General features: G+C 34.8%; 1 protein-coding gene across 1 annotated transcript in view; it reads right to left on the reverse strand.

The window, feature by feature from the left end:
* Positions 1 to 770: 770 nt before the first annotated feature.
* USP32 (ubiquitin specific peptidase 32) overlaps positions 771 to 23,851 on the reverse strand; it is an 82,395-nt gene continuing 59,314 nt past the window's right edge. Inside the window, exons 16-34 of the mRNA XM_062592656.1 lie at positions 22,511 to 22,628; positions 20,002 to 20,156; positions 18,752 to 18,833; positions 16,847 to 16,921; positions 16,110 to 16,248; positions 15,721 to 15,826; positions 14,329 to 14,502; positions 13,634 to 13,808; positions 12,811 to 12,962; positions 11,959 to 12,070; positions 11,400 to 11,614; positions 9,819 to 10,003; positions 8,211 to 8,297; positions 7,151 to 7,271; positions 6,280 to 6,471; positions 5,377 to 5,671; positions 4,499 to 4,932; positions 3,663 to 3,755; positions 771 to 3,127 (exon numbers count right to left, since the gene is read on the reverse strand). Coding sequence (XP_062448640.1) covers positions 2,954 to 3,127; positions 3,663 to 3,755; positions 4,499 to 4,932; positions 5,377 to 5,671; positions 6,280 to 6,471; positions 7,151 to 7,271; positions 8,211 to 8,297; positions 9,819 to 10,003; positions 11,400 to 11,614; positions 11,959 to 12,070; positions 12,811 to 12,962; positions 13,634 to 13,808; positions 14,329 to 14,502; positions 15,721 to 15,826; positions 16,110 to 16,248; positions 16,847 to 16,921; positions 18,752 to 18,833; positions 20,002 to 20,156; positions 22,511 to 22,628 — 3,084 coding nt within the window. The 3' untranslated portion in view covers positions 771 to 2,953. The remainder of the gene's footprint in view (positions 3,128 to 3,662; positions 3,756 to 4,498; positions 4,933 to 5,376; positions 5,672 to 6,279; positions 6,472 to 7,150; positions 7,272 to 8,210; positions 8,298 to 9,818; positions 10,004 to 11,399; positions 11,615 to 11,958; positions 12,071 to 12,810; positions 12,963 to 13,633; positions 13,809 to 14,328; positions 14,503 to 15,720; positions 15,827 to 16,109; positions 16,249 to 16,846; positions 16,922 to 18,751; positions 18,834 to 20,001; positions 20,157 to 22,510; positions 22,629 to 23,851) is intronic.

Raw genomic sequence — 23,851 nt, forward strand, 5'->3', positions numbered from 1 at the left:
TTTTTTCAAAACTTCTTCTCAACCCTTCAAATAACAGAAATCTTTGCATGATTTTATTTTATGTTCTCTATTCCTGGAACATTTTAAAGTAAAATATTTCCCTACTTTAGGCTCAAAAGGAGCTTTGTTTATCACTGTGAGAACCTGGGAATAAAATTATTACAGGCTAGATTTTAATTGTCCGAGTACATATATAAAAATAAAGCAACAATATTAAAATAGGTGTTTGATTTTTCTGTCTGTTCTAATAACCTGCAGAAGGATTCTCACAGGTAGGTAGCTAGGAAGTCCACGTGCAACCACTCTGCTTCTAAACCATCACTGGTCTCATTTTGGATCTGTCACTATTATGCCACAAAACAATGAGAACCACTGAATTAATGCAGTTCAGTGCACTAGATCTTCAGACTTATCTCTAAGAAGGAAACACATCTCTCTCTCTCTCTATCTCTCTCCCTCTCTCTCTCTCTCTGTCTCATGTACAGGCACACATTTTGAAAAGCCTTAAATGGACTAATTCTAAAAACAAGCAGAACATACTTAAAACGGAAAACAGAAGCAACTTAAAAATCAAAATTTAGAAGTACCAAGATAATATGTTAGCTTTTCTAAGAGATACACTGGACAAACTGCAGAGAACTGGTATGCTTCCTCACATGTTTCAATCTTTTGCATCTATAAAAAGATTTAAAGTTAATGAAAACTCTACAGAAACTTCAAAGCAGAAAAACAGCTATTAAAAAGAAGCTGACAAAAGGTGACACTTCATCTGCATCCACAGTATTTAATTTGTTTGAATAATATAGTTACAGATAAACAGGTTCACTCCATATACAATTACCAATATTTTTTTTTTTTATACAGCTCATATTCCAGTACATCAACACTATTTTATTTACAAGGTATTTATGTACATAACATCTCTCTAAAGTCAGTGCATTGTCAATAAGTTTTATACAATAATTTACAAAGTGAATGTAGTTAGTTAACTTAATAAATTTACTACTAATTCATGAATTAATTTAATTAAAAAAAATTAATTACAACCAATGTAACAAACACAGAAGATCAAATAACATTAGTAGATTGTGCTACCTGCTTAAATGAAACATTTTAAAGTAAATCATTTGAAATCCTTTCACTTTTCATGGAGTTTGCGCAGGGAGGAATAGAGAAATGGACACTGAAAGAGCTTCTAACCTAAAAATTTTACAATTCATGTTTACTTTTCCTCAGACTCAAGGTTTAGACCACTTGAAGATAAGAGAACATACAGGATAGGGAGCAATACTTTACAAATTCGACAATACTTATTTTGGAACTGATCTGCTGTCCTTACAGAGGCACAACCTCCAATAAAGACAGTGAGGTTTTTGCATAAGTAAAGACAGCAAAACCAGCTGATACAATTTCTTAAATGGATAAAACTCAGATCTTTCTGGAAATTATACACTTACCAGTAGGCTTGGCGTTGTTGTAAAGCGTATTAGAAGGAAGCCAAACATTAACTTCAGAGATCAACAATGTAAGTTATAAATTTTGTTAGTGAAGACAATCTAAAGAATTTGGAAGATGTCTTGATAAAATTAGTAAGCTTCTAAGACTCGGCTGAAGAATAAAAGGCTGAAAGAGCAAATTGTTAATCTTGATTCAGATATGCAAAAAAATTAACACTGAAACAGCCATCTTTCCTTCCTCAGTCTCTGCTAAGACTCGATCAAGCTTTCCTTCATACAATTAGCCTGCTGACTTAAAAGAGCATCTTGCAAGGACATGGAAAGCAGTTGTTTTAATTGCAAGTATATGCATAACCTGTTGCAAGAAAGAATTTGAAAAAGGCAAACCAAATTTTGAAGAAAAAAGTCCTATTAAATTATGAAATCAATTTAAAAAAATCCATGAATGCTACGATAGCTACCTGACAGCCACAGCTTCTTATCTGTTTGAAATACACAGTGGATAATTCACAGCCATTCACTCCAGAGCCCTTACAACAACAAAAACAAACTATGTTTTTGAATTTAATTATATGAATTTTTAAAAGTGCAAATTTAAAAGCAACACCAGTCATGAAACATAAGCTCAAGCATCTTTCCTTCCAAAAGCTGGGAACACTTCGTGCAATGTGCACTTTTTAAGACACCATGCATATAACCACAACTACTCTCTTCAACCTGAAGTTTCTTTTCTGAGGCATCTCAAAAGTCATAGCACTCAAAAAAAAAATAGCACTCTTCAGGCTGAAAAGTCATTCCTGAAACATGTTGATTTGCACAGCCACCACGTGGAGAAAACACAATTATAATAAAACCATTCAAGTGCAGAAATTAATCTCCTCTAAAATTATGATTTGGTTGTGCTCCCAACATACAGAAAGAAAGCAATTGACACATATTAGTGATGGCAAAACTGGAAACATTTCTAACTCTCAATATTCAATCTTTAAATTCGTGCACTTTTCATTCTCTTGCTTTCCTTGTTTTGCCAATAAAATGCAATAAAACTGCAGGAAAAAGGAGGTAGCAATATCATGCTGTCCAAAGACAACACTACATTTTTTTCCCCATTATCTTAAGTCTAAGGACAGCCTTAGGATTTTGTTAGAATAACTGGTAAACTCTACACTACTTTGTTTAGCTCTTATTTGGACTATTTAATTTAGCTCTTATTTGGTCCTAGTTGGCTTTTCTCAAACCATTTTATTTAAAGGCCAATGGCAGTTTCAGCCTGATGTCTAACATCAGAAATGTTTAGAACATGTAGTGAGATAACAGAACAAAACAATACTATCTTTATATTTACTGCTATTTAATTAGGGTTTTCTCTTTGTGCTTTCATATCCCAGGTACAATAACTACACTTAGCTTAACTGTTTCACTAACATTTTCGCCAAATGCAAGTTTCAGCATGTTATCCCTCACACTCTCAGAACAGTCCACGGAAGATCACCTGCTTACTGTAAAACACAGTACTTCTTGTAATCTGACTCAAAGTCTTCATCCATGCTGCTTGTGTCTGCCATCTTTTTGCCCTCTATCTTTGGCAGAAATTGTGCATAGTCTACCCCCTGCTGCTCGTAGAAAAGAATGTAGGCAGAGTCGGTGTCGATTTCATCGGGATGCAATTCCTGCGAAACAAAAACGTTTCCTGAAATACGCAATGGCACGACTGCGTCACTGACACTGAACTTCAACACGCGCGTTGGCCCTAGAAACTGTCTTTTTTTAAAACAGCAGTTTGCAGCAAGAAGAATCACATTTTCTCAGTCTCCCTTATTATTAGTTATCAGGCTCCATTATTTACTTGAAAAACATAATGAATTTTCAGTGACAAGTGCAAATAGTTAGAGATATTGAAACTTAATTATTCAGTAATTGAATACAAAACAGCTAGCATAATGAAAAAACACTCTTGGACTTCCACTTTCAATAACTTCTCCATCTTTGTACAAAATAAGTATCTTTCCTTACCCATGTTAGCAGCTGATGAATATATACTAACATGAAAAAACTCACATATGATTTCAGTTCACAGTTTTAATATTCATCTGATGTAGATTTTGAGCTACCCATGGTTTCAAAGAACGGTTCTCAAAAACATGCATTTCTTTGATTCTAGGTACCAAAGGAAAAAAATATTTCTTACAAAAATAAAACATTTACCTTACAGCTACTGTCATTGTAGCAGTACCACTTGTTGTTTGGGTTTTTGGCATAAGTAACATAATGACCCCCTCCCATAATTCCTGAATGGCACTAAAAAAAAAAAGAAAAGAAAAGAAAAAGAAAAAAGGGAAAGAAAAAAAAGAAACAAAAAAGAAGATAATTTTGGATGAAACATCAAAAACACAGAATTCACAGAATAATATGATAAATTCATATTCTTTCCATAAGTAACAATGGTTCATGACAATCTATACTTGCCAAAGATGCCTAAATGCTACAGACTCTTTTAAAATAAACCTCTTCTCTCTAAAGTAGTAATGCAGCATACTGTATATGACAAAAATAATTTTATGCATGCTGGCCCCAGCAATTCAACATAGCCAGACCAAGGCCAGTCCTCCTCTCCTACCTCTTTTATGCCTTTATCATTTTCCTTCACTATCAAATCTTGTTTCTCTTTTGTTTTCCTTTTTCCCCCATCTAAAAACAAAAACCTAAAAACAATTCAAGCATTAGCACACAGAAAAGTCCTGCTTGATAAAAGCAAGAGACAGACAACCTGAGAAGTGCATTCTAATTCTGATCGACTGTGCTGTGCTTCACAGCTTGCTTTTTTTTTTTTTTTTTTTTTTTTTTTTTAATGTCTGAGGCTGACTAAGCTTACATATTCAAGCAGAAAAAACATTAGGCAAAGATATACTTTTCAGTTATACTCAGTTTTATGGCAATTTTATTTTGCTCACAATGACTCTACTTTGCAATCTTTGACAAGAAATCTCTACTTTTCATAACAAAAACAGTAAACATATCAGCTTACTTAAATATCTACTTACCGAAATTGCATATAGATTGTAAATAGGGTTAACACAAGCTTCTTCTCTTTGGTCATCTGCAATATCCTCCTCACTGTGGTTATCAATTTGACCATTGATACTTCCATTACTATATGCATTCTGCTCACAAATGTATCCGTTGGCTAAAGTCATCTCAGTGTCCTGAGCAGTGTATAGTTCACTTTGGCTACCACCAAAAATCTGCCCTCTAGTAAGAGCATCACCTTGATCAGAAGTATATTTCTGTTCCTGGTCAGTACCATTCTCTTTACTTGCATCCAAATTTTCTTTGCTATTTGACAGTTTGTTTTTACCTAGCTGTGGTAGCCGCAGGCGCCCTTTACCTCTTCCTAAAGTCCTTGGGCTACTATTTGGGCTACTGTTTTTACTTGAAGGACAGCTGGTTCCACTTTTCCTTCCCAAAGACGGAGATGCTGCAACAAAAGACAAATACAGACTTGAAAGATAAGTAAACATATGGTCTAGATTTTTTAATAAAAGATTTCTTTCAATAACCAAACATTGAAAATCCACTGTTTCATTGCAGCTTATGAGTGGTATATAAAAATAGGATTGTCTGTGTGCACACAAACACATGCACACTTATATGCAGGAGCACATTCCTCATTCTTAATCTGGTCCACTTACATGAACAGACAATGCCAGTACCAATAACATCACTGAGTAACTTCATTTCTTCATAGCAATGCTTCATTAAGTTTCCCACAGGAAACAGCAGGGGAAAATGAGTGTTTCAGAATAAATTTAATTCTTTGGCCAACAAAATACTAGCATTTTGTTAAGAGGACGTTCCCCCCTCCTCCCCCCCAAATAACAGCATTTACTGGAGTGTGCTCTATTTCCTAATTATTACTTACCTTTGATATTATTCAAGACTGTAGTAGTGTTAAGGGAAGATGGACTTCTGTTCAGTACATCCCCTTCACCTGCTGTGTAAGTGATCTGCAGATCTACTTTTCTAGACTCCCCTTGGAGAGTCCGTGCATCAGGAAGGTCATCAACATGGGGAGTTAGCTGTTTTCTTTGCAAATGACTTGGATCCCTTTGTACCAAAAAGGCACTTGGGTCAAAATTTTCCCGGGGAAATTTAACAATTTTTTGAGATTTTATCCAGCGGCCATTTACAAACTGAAATCTTTTCAGGTGAATGATCTAAGCAGAAACATGATAGAAAAAGTCAAAGGAGGGCAATTACACCACAACGACCTAATTTCACTGCTAAAAGAAGTTTTTGTTCCTGAAACATAAATATTTTATCATGTATTAATAAAAAGTAAAAACACTATTTGAATATTTTGATTTTGGGTACAAGCTGATAAAATACGGAACTAATATTTTCAGGGGGAAAGTGATAGAAAAGGTTGCTTCACTTCAGTCACCAGTGCTGTGTATAACCTACAAATTTGAAAGGCAACACACCCAGGTGTTATGTAACTAGATCAAAGATCAAGACTGTGCTACCAAGAAAGACTGCCTAAATGTGAATTTGTCAGAGCAGATCAAAGAGAATGCAAAATGCAACCCATTTGCTGCAATATATCAGCTAAAAAGATGCACAAGAATTTGAGGTTTGAGTTACCTGCTTGCATTATGGAAGTGCATGATGCAAACAAAGTTAATGCCCCTGCTGAGACAGTGAATAGAAGTAAATATAAACCTTCTTATTTAGTAAGAAAAAGGAGAAATACCTAGCAATTCAAAATTTGTGAGGAATGTACTTTGTTTCTGCTGTTGTAGAGGAAAATTATACAAGATCATACCAAAATAGGGGGAAGCCTCCAAAGATCCAGTTTTTTGGTGGCCAAACAATGGGTCTTGCATTTGGAACAGTAGTACATCTCATCTTCTCCCAATTCCTCCTCACTGGTGAAGGCTCTAAGACAGCTGTCCAGATTGATGGGCTCTGCTTGAGCTCGTCGGCTTTGTTCAACACTTTCATGTTCTTCTACAATCTAAAGAGGTGAGATTAAATTTAATTTGACTTGAAAACATACAAACTGCTCAGAGGAAGGCTGTATTTAAAGTACCATAGGAGAAACATATCATATAGTTATTTAAGATTAGAGATCCAAAAATAGCTGCACTAATTTGAGCAGCTATTTTATTTCAACTATGAAATGGAAGAATACAGATAATGTGCTGTCCTTATTCTTAGTTTTTGCATACTCACAACGCACTAGTTTATGAATTCAACTCACAAATCGGAATAGTTCTTCTAGATTAATTCAGTTGTGCGCTTACTGTTATTTCTATTTTGTAGACTCAGTGAAGCAACTTTATTTACTTACACACAACTATTTATAGCACTGGTGTCCTTCGAAAGTGTACCAAATTAACATACTTTGCACTATATTGTGGCAAGTAGGCCAAAAGCAATTTAGAACAGCCAGAAAATATGCATCTGTGATGTCTTATAAGACTCACTTTCATGTTATAGACATGTAGGAGGTCTAAAACTAAGATAGGTTTATCCAGAATATATTCTTCAATGACTAATGCCTTTAGTTTAATAATAAATAGATGAAATCACTAAAAGAAAAAGTGTATCTTCCAAACTTAGTCTTGGTAAAATGGGATGTGTTTCAGAGCTATTAACATTCAAACACTGCAGGCTTTATGCCATAATTTTACCCGCTCCTGTGATGTTTGGTAGCGTAGGTGGAGTGCTGTTGGATCCCAGTCTACAGCAATGTAAGCATTTCCAACACAAGCTCTATCTTCTGTGCACTCAATTTTACAGCCACGACAAAATCTAAAACAAAAAGTTAGACGTGATAAACAAACTGCAATCACTCAGATTTACATTAATTCACACCCCAATTCTGCTCCTTATTAGATACACCTCCACAGCTACAGGCCTTGCCCTCAGTGTAAGAGGGTTGCTTTTTTTTGTTTTTTTCTTGTTTGTTTGTTTGTTTTTCCAGTAAAGATATCCAAGGCAGTTCTCTATTTTGCCACAAAACTCTATAATAGAGATGAAACACTAAAGCATTTGGGTGAGCTCAATCACTTGATCTTGACCACTTGCTCTGCATAGAGTGCTGAGCTACACTAACTACCACTCTAACACTACTACAGTTCTTTGTCTCCACAGGTATTCTACAGTATGATAGCTAACATGCACTATTTATCTAGCTGTAGGAGACACCTTTTTATACATAGTATATTGTGTGGTATAGTGTGTGGTCTGAATATCTTCCAGCAACAGTCTAGGATTTTCATTAACATATCCTTGTTTAGGAAAAATTCCAGAAGTCTTCCCGGGGCTCGTATCTATTGACCATTTTAGCTTTTACTTTTCAAACGCACAGAAACTGCTAATGGTAAATGATTTACATCCAGAGTAGTCTGCTGTCATATGAAACCATCATAAATCATCTAAATACTTACAAATGTGCCCCTGTACATTTACACACTTGAACAGGGAAGACTGGAAGGGGTTAAGAGGTTTTTGATAATCTGATGCCTATCTCCTAATTTAAATTTTCTGTGTCAGCAGAGTTTTCAGCTCTTCAAGTCATAAAAGCAATTCTGCAGTGAAAGTCTGCCACATGGGGGTTCTAGTTAGATTAGATTCTAGACTCCCATTGTTTGACATTACCTCTATTCTGAAACATATCAAAAATCCATTATCATAAACTACATTTCTGCTGAAGTGACCCCATGCTTAAAGCTAAAAAAGACAATTTACTTGTACCACGGACACCAAGCGCAGGAGTTTCCATCCTTCTGAACTACTCTCAGAGTGAACGGATACTGATATCCCATGCTGTCATCACTGAAACAGAAGAGAATGCAACATGAAACTTGGGCATTCATTCAGATTGCCTATTACATTTGACCTTACTTCATTATCCCTTGCTGTTTACCAAAACACAACCCCCCCCCCCCAAAAAAAAAAATCTGAATGGTTAGAAACACTAAACATAATATAATAAAATAGGATCTGCCTTTATGTTGTCTGAATTCCAAACATGCACATCATAGCATTAGGCACAAAGAGGCACAATTAAAATATACCTCAATCACACATTCACACTACTATCAATACTTCTTCACTATTTTTACACACAGTAATAAAACTAAAGAGAAAGGAAAATTCGATAATATTTTTAAAGTTCTTGCGAAGGTAACAGATCCCACATAAGCATCAACAGTAGCAAAGTTTTCTTGACATATGCTGGTGGGCACACAAATCAATTAACACAAATCACACAAATCATTTAAGCTATAGCCAAGACTATCAGTTTCACAGCAGCACATCCAGGTAGAAAATGGTCACTCATAAATTGCTTTATATAGTGAAAGAAATTAAAGCATTAAATCACTATATATTGAAGACGTGAGAAAGTTATTTACTAGAGACAACACAGCAAGAAAAGAGAAAAGAGTTTGTGATAAAACTCAGAAGTAGCATAATGAGAAAAATCTGTTAAAGGACAAGTCTCATGCATACAAATTGACACATCCCCAAATAAAGGTGAAATTTTCAGTCTATTTAATTAAATCATTAAGAATCTGTCATTTATGCCCACACTGCATTAACATGGATTGGCTCTGATGATGACAGGAATTTAACTGAGCAAGAACATCTGAAGTATTTCCACAGATGCGTATCGTTCCGTACTAAGCGTTGGTGAACACAATCGTGAGCAGGTGTGCAGATGGAAGCAGACATCACAGTTTAAAAGACCTGGTCTACCATTCCTTCTGCCCCAACAATTAGCCTACAAATTCCAGATACAGTGCTTTTGTGTGTGTCTGGGGAGGCTGGGAGAGGAAGAAAGAGGAGGGAACCAATTCTCTAAAAAGAATCAGACTTAGCATCAAAATCATCAGCCACAACGCAGAATTCAAATGACAGAAAGCCCTCCCCCTAAAAGAGCCCTCACAGTTTAAACAGTTTCACAAGAGAATTAAATATATAGAAGACACTTTATTAAATACAGTCTCATTTAGAAAGCTATCTGAAAATTATCTTATTTTCACAAAGCTACTATATTGCCTTTTATTGTCTTTATTAAATCACAGGACTTTTAAATGACTTCCTACAGGAATAACCCACTAGATGGAATCTGCAGGCAGAAAACATCTGAGGTCAAAGCACATGCAATTGTTCCTACAACTGTTGACATTTAAATCTTAATTATACATTAAAAACCATACATTCATTCCATGGAGGTGTTTTCAGCACTTAAAACGGATAAAAGATGAAGAATGAGCATTTTTTAAATTTTCTAAAGGAATCTAAACCACTAGATTAGGTGATTCAAGTCAAAGGTTGGCATGTGATACTCACCAGTCTTGTGCATGATTACTAGCTTCCTGAGGAGGGAGAGGGCTAGCAAGCCTGGAAACCTGAATCCACACTGCATCATACAGGTCTTTTTTCCGTGTATGAACAGTACAAGGAACAATTAGTGGCATTCCAAAGAGGCTAGGACGATTCTTTTGAGATGAAAGAAAATATAACTCTGTCCGCATCTGCACACGTGAAACAAGAGAATGACTCATGTATAAGTATGCATTAACTCACATTACCCTAATTATTACAATGCTGACCTTGTTCCTCATTTCAGTCTCTGGCAATTAAACAAATTATTAGTTGGATTAAAAGTATTCAATTTCCGTAATCTTTTCAATATTAAAAAGCTGAATTTTGATCACTGACTTCAAACCGCCTGAAAATTTAATTGTATTTTATGATACTGTGGCATTAGACCATGTCAATGCTTAACATAAGCCTGTGTTTCAACCACATACCTTTTCTTTTTAATTTCAAAAGATGCAAATTTTCTTACTTTAACCACCATATGGTAACTTTACAATGCAGACAGATACTAATATCTGTCCCAAAATGACTTCTACACTAGGCAAGTTTATGTCCTCCAGAGAAAGAAAACTTTTATGTGTAAAGAACATCATGGGAAGTTAATTTGGGCACTACAAACTTGTACACTTCCAAGCAGATCAACTAGTCTTTGTGCTTCACTCTTTCCATCTGTAAAAAAAGGGATTTAACACACTGACCTAATGATACTGAGGTACAGTAAACTGCTACTGAGCCTTACACAAGTTTTATGCAACTGATCTACACCATTGATAAAATTTTTGACAATGACAAGCATGGATTCCTGGCATAACTTCCACACGTAACTTTAACGCTTTGTAAGCTGTATAACTAACAGCAGAAACTGCTCAAAAGTATTACACTGCTTCCCCTAAGAGATTCTGCCAAATCTTCAATCAAGATTGTGGTGGTTAGCCACTACTTGAGAAACCAAAGCAAAAAAAGACCAACACAAACCTGTTGTAAAGAGATAGAGCCCACAACCACTAGGCTCTAACTGTCAACCAATTCTAAAGCCTGGAGACAGAACATGCACAGAAAGCAAGATTGTTTGAGGTGTCCAATCACCCAGCTTTCATATTTAGATTTCAACTTGGCTACAAAGGCTTTTACAAAGAGTAGTTCATACTAACAGAGTGACCCACAAATGCACTATATATCTTCACTCTATTTCTGTGTAAGAAATAAAGGTGTTCCACAAAATGGGAAAGAAATAAATTTTACTTTTTTTTTTCCTGCTCAGAGAGTCCTGGAACATTTTATCAGTGAGTCAGTGAACACCCAAGTATGCATGTCAGCGTTAAAGAACTGGGAAGCACGCCAATATTGAGGAAAGAAAAATACACCAACATTAGCCATTACAAATTAAATCCATGAAGGAGAACTACGTGCATGCCTAACAGGGAAACGTGTATTTATGTTCCCTCTTTTTAGGAATATACATAAGCTAATCGCACAGACTTCAAAAGAAAACCACGCTAACTTTGGGAAAGTATGTTACACATAACTTAGAATGCAGAATCTACTCACCATTTTTCTGTGGACTGCAATTATATACCCTGTACATGGACTATCAGAAAGCAAGGGTACATGACCATTGAGAGTCCAGTTGGCAAGGTTATTACGTTCTGTTCCACATGGCACTACAGTATTTGGCATTCCATTTGGAATTAGGGTTGGTTTGCGAAGGTCCCCATTCATCATTATATTGGGTGCTCCATTAGTTGATGGCCCAGTTGAGAGATCTGTAGATGTACAATTACTCTCAACAATTTACAGCAACCAGAACTGGTAACAACAAATACGATTTTTCTGCCTTCCATTCTGCCCAATGTATTTCATGAAATATTTTCTATTCTCCTTCAGACCAATATCTAATCCTTTCCTTACAACTGTGTAAATTCAGAGCATGCAGTAACAAGAAATAACAGAATTGTTTACAATCCATATATGAAATCACAAACAGTGAAACAAAAAAAAAAAAATGAAAGCATGATACTCAGCTTTGGTTTCTAAGTATGTCCTGCCTTATAGCCAATCTGCATGTTTCTTGTTTCTTTATTATTTGAAATATGATGTTTCATTTTACCTGTCTGCGTAGGACTTGATGCTGATGTAGGGGATCCTGGAACTGGTATTTCAAATGCACACAAGAACCCACTCACTGATAACCGGACTTTCTGGTTGTCTTGAGGAAAGTTCTTCAGGAAAAAAAAGAGAAAGCTAATGAGACACATACATACTTTTATCTGTGACCCAGAATATTTCATTCTTTTGCAAACAGTACAACTATCACCTCATCTCTCCTCTCCTATCTGCTTTTTTATAGCTACAAGGAAAAAGGAGAGCCAAAAATCACATGACTTTGTAGATCTCTGCAGCAAGATCCGAGAGCACTATTACTGGTTCTCTAAACAGAGTGAAAGCACCCAATTTCTACCCTCTGAAAGTAGTTCTAATCCTGTTCAATGACAGCAAAAAAGTATATATATACACACACATACACACTACATAAAATCTAAGCCAGTCATTCATTATACTTCCAGCCTCTTGGTGTTTAAATTCATCACAGCACTTTAACTTGAGTCTTAATATGTTGAGAAGATTTACCTTTTTCTTCTAAACATATAATTACTAATCAATTCAATTAAAGTTTTGCAAGCTTCTATGTCAATTTTCATTTTGGTTACAAGTGGTTTATTATGGTTCAGTTGCCTTCAATTTTAAATCTGTTTAAAGTAAGCCAAATTGAGGTTTTAAAATGATATAAAAGTTCAGACTTGACTAAGCTGAATTTATTACTACATTTTTAGTTATGTCATGTCAGGGCTCCTGTAGGCAACATACAGTGTCAAAAAGAGAGATGGAGTATGCTGATGCACACAAATAATCAGAAATATCAAAACTATGTTGCAGCAATGATTTTTTTTTTCCTTTTTACCTTTATATTGGAGCTATGCACTTCTGCAAGTAGAATCTGTTCTGGTTTTAGCCCGCAGAGTTCACTTAACTGTTTTTTCAAACCTGTATATTTTTCATCCATGTTCAATCTCAGACCATATCGAACAGGAGTAGTACCATCTAATTTAATTACTTTAAATGGAAAAAGAAATATCTTAGTCAGTAAACCAGGTAAAATTTAATAGAATAATACATTGTATCTACTTATTAGAAAACATTTTTATTCCATTTTAAGATCTGTTCATTTTTTCATTATCAGACAATTTTCAAGGTCCACAAAGACAAATGCCAGAAAATCTCCAACTGCCTAGGTCACAGAAAATGGTTTCAAATTTTCTTCTTTTATCACCATTCCTTTTGCCTCTTCTCCCACAATGAATGAGTTTTTCATAGAATAATTCAAAACCCACAAAGTAATTTGTTTGTGTATTCTTTCCCCTCTCCCCCCCTTTTTTCCCTCTAGACAGACTTAAGACAACCTATACAATACAAATTTTCATTACCAGAAGGAAAACATGCAAAACTGAGATTTTGAGATCTTATGTATTATGTACTTTAGTCAAAATTGAAAATGGATCATCTATGCTTGTTTCAGAAGATTTTACTTTAACTGTATTCCAGTGAAAATTCTTACAGTCTAATCTCTTACACTAAATAGCTATACTATTTTTTAAAAATTTAACTGCATTGCTAGTAAGTGCTAACACAAACAAAATCTGTTTTGTGACTGTTCCTTGAAAATCTGTTTTGCATTTATAATTTTCAGGAAAGACAAGTATATAGGGTGTTAAACCACTACCCACCTGTAATTTCTAGGTGCATGTAGCTATCCATTGGTAAAGGCAAGGATAAAAAATTGAAAGGGTCAAATCTAACACTTATATGTCCACAAGTTTTACATTTTACTTGTGACTTAAGCTGCCCATGAAATAAATCTACGACAATGGATCTGTTTCTTCTCAGATGGTTTTCCCAGGCCTAAGATAAAGTGCAGAAAAATAAAATAAAGTTAGAAACTGAAGACTACTTGCTGGAACTGCAGAGGGAGAATATGCTGGATATTTCCAGAGCTTCATCAGCCTATGGAACTGAAGTATTTTCCTGCAGAAGTTGTTTACTAATTTATAATACATGGGTAATATTTAGTTTCAATATTAGTAAAGAAAAGTTCATTCTATTAAGACAATAACCGAGGTATGAGATCATTTAAAAAGCTTCTGAAAAGACTATGAAGTATTTTGAAAAGTTTTGGTATTGCACATTCAGAAGAGTCATTCAAAATGACTGTGAAGTACCTCCTTTTTTACCTGTATAATATAAAATCAAATTCATTTTCAGTTCAAAGGTGAAACAGTTTTCTTAAATCACAGATCTAAGTTTCAAAAGACAGTATAGCAATAGTATTACTAGAGCACCTCTCATCAACACCTTTAGCTTTCCTAAGAAATAAAGTAGTTTCCTCTTAGCACTTATCTACTAGAAACACCTTAACTCATACCTCTGCTGCTACTTCCCAGTCTGGTCGACCATCACTATCTTTCAGTTCAACATATGGCTTATCATGAACTCTGTTCAAATCCTCATGAAGGCCATCCAAAAGAAATGCCAGGAGCTCCTGTGAGTCTTGTTGTTGAAAACCATTAAATCTTGGAGCATATTTTGCTATTGTCCACTATAAAAGAGCCAAAACATTATTTAATGTTATGTGACAAAATTTGTAACAATAATCAAAATATTATTGAAAAATGCATGCTGTCAACCAACACGATAAATGCAATTGCCAGGGTTAATGGTATCTCCCCATGCTTTCACAAGACCATTTACAGGCTATGCATGGTCTTCCGTACCTAACAAGGGCTATGAAAATCCACATCTTATATCACAACCTTCAATTCATATGAGGTAACTCCTCTGAACTTAACATCTCAGCACTGAACCACGATTATATTCCACAAATATAAGCTGCTCCCTGAGGGCCAGGACTAATGCATCCTGGTTACCTACAGATTGCATCTTCTTCTCCCCACAGCTCTTTGGTGAACATCTCCACTACATTCTTTACTGACAAGAAATGGCAAATCTTTGACCAGTGTGGAGTAACATACATGACAACTTATTGCCCAGGATATGCTCATTGATGTCATAGCCAACTTCTGACACATGGAATATAAACATGAGTTCCCTTCCCCTTCTCTAGTGAAGATATTTATTTGAGTCTCTGCCCAGTACCTACATATTAACTTTAACAAAGCTGTAGGGATGTAATTATCTTTAAGTCTTTCAAATCTCTTTAAAATATGGCTGAAAATGGCCACAGAGTTCAATGTTATTGTGAATGGAAGGCAAGAGAACTGAGAGAAGATTTAAAGACTAATTGCATTAAGACTGAAAAAGAATACTATAGTATTAATCATGCAAGCTAATGACAGACTCGTGCTTTTTTCCCCTACATAGCACAGACTTCCATATTTAAATAAGCTGAACGATAATCATGAATAATGGTCACCATGAATGATAACTGACAAACTAAGTATGTAGTCTAACTTTACCAGCAGAACCATAATATAATTAATATCAGCGATATGGTTGCCTCCAGCATGCTTGTAGATTACATAGTTCAAGAAGATGTGCAAGTTTAACATAAATCCTTTTTTAATTATCAAACTCTTAAAATAAGAACAGCAAAAACATTTGTTACATTTTTTCTTTTTTTTGTTACAGCTAACTTTTATATACATTATCAAAGCAAATATGAAATATGATAATTAAGTAGCATTGAGGAGGCTTTCCCAGAATTATTACAATACAGATAACACCAGAAAACAGAAGAGTGCTTTTAAAAATTGTTGGTATTCAAAAAATAAATAAATAAAATATATTATAGACTTACCCGCAGCTTTAACGGCGCTACATTCTTCTGAGTTCCACTCCACAACTCCTGAACCAAATCACCATAGCATTTGGCCATGTGTCCTTTCATTCCTATTGGATTTGTCCTAGAATTCAAGAAGTCATTAATGTCACACTAAAATTTAAACAAAGTTCAGGCATAGAGGTCAATGAAGCAGTCCAAAGGCTTCTTGCTGAACTGTTTTAACTCTCGCAGAAACAAAGAAAGTTGTATTTTGGTATATCTAATCTGCTATCAGTTGCATAGCTGATGGTTGGTAACGCTAAGCTTAATCAGATTTATTCATGCTTCTAGTTTTGAAGGCTGAAATTAATTAAAAAAAAAAGTTAACACAACTAAAACGCTAACAGGCTCAAATAGAAGATTACCTGTTAAGTTCATAAAGATGTCTTCCTGAGATGAAATATCGTGTTAGAGGTTGTGTATTACTGACACACTGGATACTAGAGTTCATGAAACATGTGTTACCCAGATTGCTTAATCCAGTAGCACCTTTTTCAGTAGGAACTGAGAGAAATAAAATATAATTATGACAAGTGTGCATAAGTGAAAAATTATTCCACAATGGATTATTAATAAAGTTCAGTTTATGACCTTTTAATTGTAACTTATTCAGTTTAATCTGCTCCCAATTACAAGATTACAGTTAGCACAAAGGCAACAGAAGACAAGTCTGTTCAAAATATTAACTCTCTCAATTTTACTTCAGTCAACAAAAATTGAGGTCAGCCACATTTTGTCAGGTCTGATGTAGCATGGCCATCTATACAAGCCAAATGAACTATTTTCAGGTATAAAACTATAGTAATGCAAGTTCTGTTTTCATTTGATAAGAACTTAACTATTCTTCACCTAAAGAAATAAAGCAAAATAATAAACACAAAATCTAGAATTAAGTTCCATTTGCTACTGCTGCACCTAAACAACCCTCACACATTTCCAGCATCTAAGTTAACAACACAGAAAGAACAAGCAAATTAGCAAAGGCATAAAAGACCTCTTTCAACATTAAGAGCACCTACATTAAAAATAATTATTTTAACATTATATATAATCTTGAATTGTTCTTTTCATCATAATTCAATTACTGTGCTGAAACACTTACCTTTATGTCTGTCTATTTTACTGCTGTTTGCTATAAAAGACATCTCCTCTGGCCAGCTCATGTCTTTGTTTCGAACTAGAAAGAAATACAGTATAAGGGTTGTAAGGATTTTTTTTTTAAACCTACTCCAGAGAGCTTATACAGCTAAATAGATTTAATTAAGTTTTCAACTATTTACTTAAATTGAGATTATAAACTTGCTTATTTTAGTTGGTTATTATTTTTGTTAGTTTTCTTTTCAATTATTTCCGATCATTAATTATCCCAGCAACTTATACAGGATGAAGTCCTGAGATTTCTTCTCTGTCGCATAACAAATCTTTTTAAAAGGCACCCCGCCAAACTTGAATGCATCTCTTCAGTTCATGGGTGATTGCTAATGTTTTTTTGTTGAGTCAAGTGTTTTTCAAAATAGTGACAAATTTCACCTGTTTCACGGCAAATTTGAGGGAAAAAATTTAAGCTTTCCTAAACTGGCTTTACTACCACTTCCGCAGTCATGGATTCCTTTCCCTCTATAAAACCTTTCCTTTGCATTGACACCAAGCATTTGTGTCGCCATGCAGCAAACTGGCTTAGGGAACTGACCTAGCTGAAAAGAGGAAGAGGGAGTTACTTTTCACTAGATCACTTCTCAGAGTCAGTTCATCAGATAGGTGTCCAGTAGCTGTCCACAGGTAAGGAAAGGGGCATAACAGAGGGAGGGCAGACTGCTTCTTTCAGCGGCAGTGTTGACTTAAGGCAGTTTGTTCACCAAACAGGATTTTGTCTCAACTGGTACTGAAAGGTACAGTCAGTCTCTCCACCCATCAATTCCTATTTCTTCCTTTGTGTCTACTCTAGGATTAATGCAGATACACAGTAAATTGCATCAGTCACTGCATCATTTTTAAAATGATTAAATATGAACTGAGCCAAATGGCAAAAAGGGCCATGCCATTCAGCAAACCAACTTGAGGTATAACATAAAAGCAAATCAAGTGAGGCTTGTACACAACCAATGCAAAAATCACTTTTGCATAGTTCCTCTAAATATGATTTTTCCCCATTTTAAAATGAGCATAGTCTCTGCAATATACAGGCAACAGTACAGGGGATTAAGTATGTACAATTATGCTTCCAAATTTGAGAAATCAGACAAAAGTCAGGTCAAACTAGCTGAAAAGTCAGCTGATTTGTGCACCCTTCTACCTTTGCCAAAGGCCTATTTTCAGTGCGATTAATAGTACTGCCTAGCATAATAGTGCACGGTGGGAGAAGGAGACACAATGGGCATAAGCTGAAAGGAGAGAGATAACAGCTGGAGTTAAGGAAAAACTTTTTCACCATGAGGACAGTCAAGTCCAAACGTGACTTCCCGAAGTGAAAAAGGAGCAGTTTATAATGAAAATTTTAAAAATGAATCTGTTTGGACTGAAACAAGCAAGCAGTTTTCTTCACCTTTTACTTTGTACTTAACAACACGTTCCTGCAAATATCGTACCCTGTATTCTTGCAAAATTAGTGTGATTAGTTTGCTTGTGTGTGTGTGTGGGGGGGGGGTTGAATGGGAAGGAGAGAGTGAATCAAATAACCTAAAAGTCTCAAATGCATCACAGAGCTTTCATTCTGTCTCTGTTGTTTCAGTTATTACTGTAGCAGCAGTGGATTATTTGAAGCTTTGGAATTTTCTCCCGTACTGCTTTCAGTATATACAAGCAGATGTATATTTACACACACTTCCTTCCCAAAATATTTTCAAAGATTTAATATTTAGGCAAAAATTGTGTTTATAGCACACACGCATAACTTGTTAAGCATATATATATATATATATATATATATACATACATATGTACACACACACACTCATATCAAACTGTACTTGCTCTTAGTGCATAGACTACTCTATAGGCCTCTTCATACCTTCTATTACCAAATGCTGCTCATCTTGGATTTTAAGATATTCCAATCTGTGATCTTCATCATCCAGCAAAGTTAGATAGTTCTGCAGGATAAAAGATATTTCATATAAATATTATTTGTAGATTTAAAATTATCAGAGGATAATTTAATCTCAAAGCAACAAATTCTAAATCGTATTAATAACTTTACATATAAGAGAGTTTCCTACCCACATTAACAGCAGTTCACTAATCTCCAGAAGCTTCTATGTCAATATCTAAATTTTATATGATATTTCTTTAGAACGAGAAAAATTGCATACTAGATGAACCAGGAAATTTTGAGACAAAAGGGGCATAAAACATTCTCTTTGAAACTATAGAACTAGCATGTTTAGGGCTGTAATCAAAGGGTGTTTTTCAAAACACTTCAAGATCTGGAGGAATACGTGCTGCTTTTTTATTGTGATTTGTTCTCCTGAGTCCTCCTAGACTTATTCAAATACCTCTCTAACATTTAATTAATTTACTGCATTTGCGAAGCAGTTTAGGGTTAGCCTGCTGGTCCCAGAGGTATATGCAAACAAAACACAACAACAACAAAAAAAAAGACTTAGTATACTTGCATATTACTGTGTGCTAAGATCCACTAGTGTGAAAGTCTCAAATCACACTGTCAAGGACAGAAGACAAAATTGCTAACTTTTGTCTTCACTGAATTTCATGATGGTTGTTTTATGTGTAAAAGGGTACCAACACACAAACTTTGGAAAAGGTCTTGGATGGCTGATGTGTCAACAGAAGTCTACGACATCATGTGCATCGATTAAAAAAAAAAACGTATTTTCAATTTCATTTAAAACAATTCCTTTGATGAAAAATTTCATCAAGCCTTTGAATAAGTCAACTGATTGCCAATTTTTAAGTGAATCACAAGATAAAATAATATGTAGGAGGCAGGCTATCAGGAAAACAAAAGACAAATTTTCTGCATCTAAGATTTAAATTTCATTGCTTGGAATGCACAGAAAACTCCAAACCACAAGTGGCAAGACCGAAATCTTTATTTACACATTTTGGCCCAAAATTTTCAACCTAGGCAGTTAAGTTGCATCAGAAACTTATGTTTCATTACTTCTGCTGTGTGTGAACGTTCAACAGTTTCTGGAAAAGAATACAGATATATAATACACAAAAGCTGTAAAAAATATACAGATATATATGTATACATATATATATATATATATACACACACACACACACAAACATTACCTCACTGTTGTATAACCAAAGGCGCATATCCTCTTCTTTTATACGTAGTCTCTGAGAGAGATATTCATGTATCTCTTTAATAGTTTGCATTCGACTAAAGCAGCCAGTATAAGCCAACACTCTTTTTAAAGGAGCGTTAGGTGAAGGTACATTCCCTGGATTCACAATCAGAAGACAAAAAGCAGACGATGTTCATAATGTGCATACTGATATGCAAAATGAAGTAAAAAACTGATCACCAATAACTTACTGTGTCCTCTACACCAAGTCGTTTTTGTGAAAAGGAACTACACAGTTCTACTCTTTTTATTTACAGATAAAATTACGGGTTAGATTGAAATCTAGTTGTTACTGACCCTTTAAGATGTCTCACAACACAAAGCAAACTTGCTATCGCCTATTCAAAATTATTACAAAGCAGATTAATTTATTTCTCTTCTAACCAGAAGTAATAGAAAATCGATATATTAAGATTCTCATAGCAAGTAAGTAATTTACAGGATATTTTAACAGAATTGTCTGATTAACAAACTTTTTTTCTCTAAGAGTATCAGAAAATAATAATTTTCAATATAATTTCACGTAAAAACTTTAATATGATTTCACATTTCACAACAAAAATATTCTTTAGAAAAACTCATGTTCTGCAAACATATTCTGTGAATACACCTAGGACTCTGACCAGAATTTCACAACAATCTTATGTTTGCAATTGAAAGCAATTCCATTAATCAAGACTGTTGCTGTTTTCTATAATATTAGCTCATCTTTAAACCAAAAAATTGCAAATGCTCAGTTTGAAACAGATGAGATCAACTCTACATCTTTTTCTTTTTTGAGCTTCTTCAATTCAATCTTAGGAAGCTCCCACCTTCCATAGAAAAGTCTGTAATATACTTATGGAAAAGCTTCCGTTATACAGAGAAGTCTGATTGGGCAATTGCATTACTTTAAGTAACACAGAAGCAGTATCGTTCTAGTTTTGTCATCAAAAGTTTAAAATAAATTAAATAGTATCATATGAAAAGACACAATAATACATGCAATCTGACAGAACAGTAAAACTCTACTGTAATCATCTTAGAAGTAAGCAAAGCATCAGTTTTGCTTCAGTATACCAGGCAAAGGACTAATTTTTTTAAAGAACCTAAAAGCTTTTTCTAAGATTAAGGATCAGAGGATTAGTTGTAAGATTACAGCAAGAAAGCACATTTGAAAAACCTCAAAAAGATTAATAATTGATTGGACAAATGAATTAGTGCAGAGCAAAATAATTCCAAATCAAGATCAAATTTGGTGTGGCAGAAGATCCTGTTTATTCGAATTTGGGCATTTTAGGATGTCCAAATAAAGCAGTTTCAATTGTACTTGGCGAAGTAGGAAAAATGAATTTGGGTAGCAGGCAGTTTCTGTAGCGGAACTTGATCAAGCAGGCAGCCACTATCTGCACATTAAGAATGAGATTCTATCAAAGCAGTGAAAAACCAAGCATCTGCATGAGATTTCAAACACACACTAACCCTAATAAGTCTCTAGAATTTAATTTACAGTAGGCAAGTGAGCCTATTTCTAGATGTATGCTACCACGGTCGTCTAATTGGTGTGTATGTAAACACACATGCATATAAAAATCAGGTATTTCCCCAGACCCATTGCACAGCTAAGTACAACAATTGTGCATACAAACTGCTAAGTGAAAGCAAGTCCCTGCAACACTTCTTCTGAAAGTACGAAAAGCTACAACCTAAAGATTACTCTATAACCCATGACTTGTACAATCTTTTGGTGAGTACAAACACTGTAATTATGGCACACATGTTTTAGCTGGAAGTTTATACTTTGCAGCAAACACCCTTCACTTCCTTCTCCTCACACTACTATGTTTAGCTTGCAATCTGCATCAAGTAATAGTCTTCATATTCCATTAATTTAATCTCTTTCTAAAGAGCATTAAATAACTTTGGGCATCAAAAGTCTAGCTGCCCAAGTAACTAAGAACCAGCTGAGGGCTAATCAACATTTTAATTTATTATAGCACTGTACTACCAGAGGAAAAAAAAAAAAAAATATATATATATATATATATATACACACACATACACATACATACACACACACTCCAATATACAGATGCATGTATTCTATAGCTACTTAATTAGCTGCCAATAGGAATGAAGAAATTTGCCCTTTTTAGCTGATTCTTTTATGAGTACACATTTCTCACTTTCATTTATCAATCTATTTTTAGTAACCATGCAACTTATCTGACTTGACTGACAATGCTCCCTCATACCTCCTCCTTCCAGAAGGAGACAGGAAGAAAGCCTTTAAATTTTGATAAAATGCTGATTGTGCCTTACAGTTGATTAGCCGGTGTACAAGCACAGTGGTAGCAAGCTTCTACAGTTGTGGATCTCGCTTTCTTAGAAACTGCGCACTTTGTATTCTTGCTGCATTCTTAAGTTACCTCTAGGTAAATGTTGAGGAAACATTCTCAGGCTCATCATACCCATATTCACCCAGATGTTTGACTGCTGTGTTCGAGTGGCAGGCTGCTGCCTCAGAAAGAGCAGATAGCGAGGAAATAACTCTAGTTCAGGCACATTTGTTTTGCTGTTTCTGATCACCTAGTAAAGACATTTAAAATGCACTTTAGAGACTGCTGTTCCAAATATGTAGGAAATCCTAACAGGAACAGGACGTAATGATTAAAGCAGAGGTCTAGGGAGAAAAAAAAAAAGTTATGTTTTTCTAGGAGACAAGAAATCTTCTGAAGTTCTTATGAGGTCTTAGGCAAATATCCTCAGGGATAACACTAATTTACTGATTCTGAAGTACTTTTTGAAGCTTATTAGTTTCAGATTGTCAAAAGCAAACACTTCATTTAGTGAAAGCATAGCTTCCCCTTTCTAGGGAAAGAACATACTTATAATTCCCTGAAATATCCATGAACTTAAAACGAACCTCATGAATTCTACTCAGTGTATTTCTTGCACAATGAAAAGGTTCAGAAATGTTAAAATAAACTCTCATATTCTGAAGATTTTTTCTGATGTTTTTGGATTATAGGATCCAATTGAAACCTTGATAAAGTTTACTACTATAAGGATATATTAAAACTTACTTTTGTCACATTTTGATATACTCACAGATAAACATGAAATTGCCCCCCAAGACATTACTGCAGCTACTCTAGTCACCATTCCTACAAAAATTTTTTTTAATCCAAATCTGTTCAGTTGTAAAGGGATATAAATGGGAGGAAGACTATTTTTGTGAACACGTGAACCAGAACAAAACACTCACCTTAAGCTGTGAGAAGTAATATACTGCACTATCGGAATTAAAGTGTTTGGTATCAAACATCAGTTACAAGAAAAACAACTGAGCACTGACCTTTTCTGGAAAGGAGTAACACATAATATTCCCCTACTGCAGAGTGAGAGATTGGGATTTTAAGTGCCTATATACATATATATGGTTACAAGTAATCAAATCATCATCATCAAGAATTCAAATGCTCACATAACTGTCAGAATATTCTTTGATTATGGACCAAAAAGCCAAATTTAATATATATTTTCTGTATTTTTTTTTCAGACTGGAATAAACCCCTAAACTCAAATTCTGTCATTCAGAGATCATTTTCTTCCTTGAGCCTCTTGACAACAATTTTTCTGAATAGTCTCCTTTTTAATAAGGCTGTAGTGAAAATCTCAAGCATATTAGTTTGTGTTATGTATAAAGTGATGTGGCCTTTTCTGGATCATGAAAGGTGTTTGTTTCCATGGAGAATGTGTGGGAGGAGAATAACAGAAGCCAGTAATTTTTTACTGTAAAATAATTGCCA

This window comes from Rhea pennata, chromosome 20 (genome assembly GCF_028389875.1).
Source record: "Rhea pennata isolate bPtePen1 chromosome 20, bPtePen1.pri, whole genome shotgun sequence".
NCBI classification, from domain to species: Eukaryota; Metazoa; Chordata; class Aves; order Rheiformes; family Rheidae; genus Rhea; species Rhea pennata.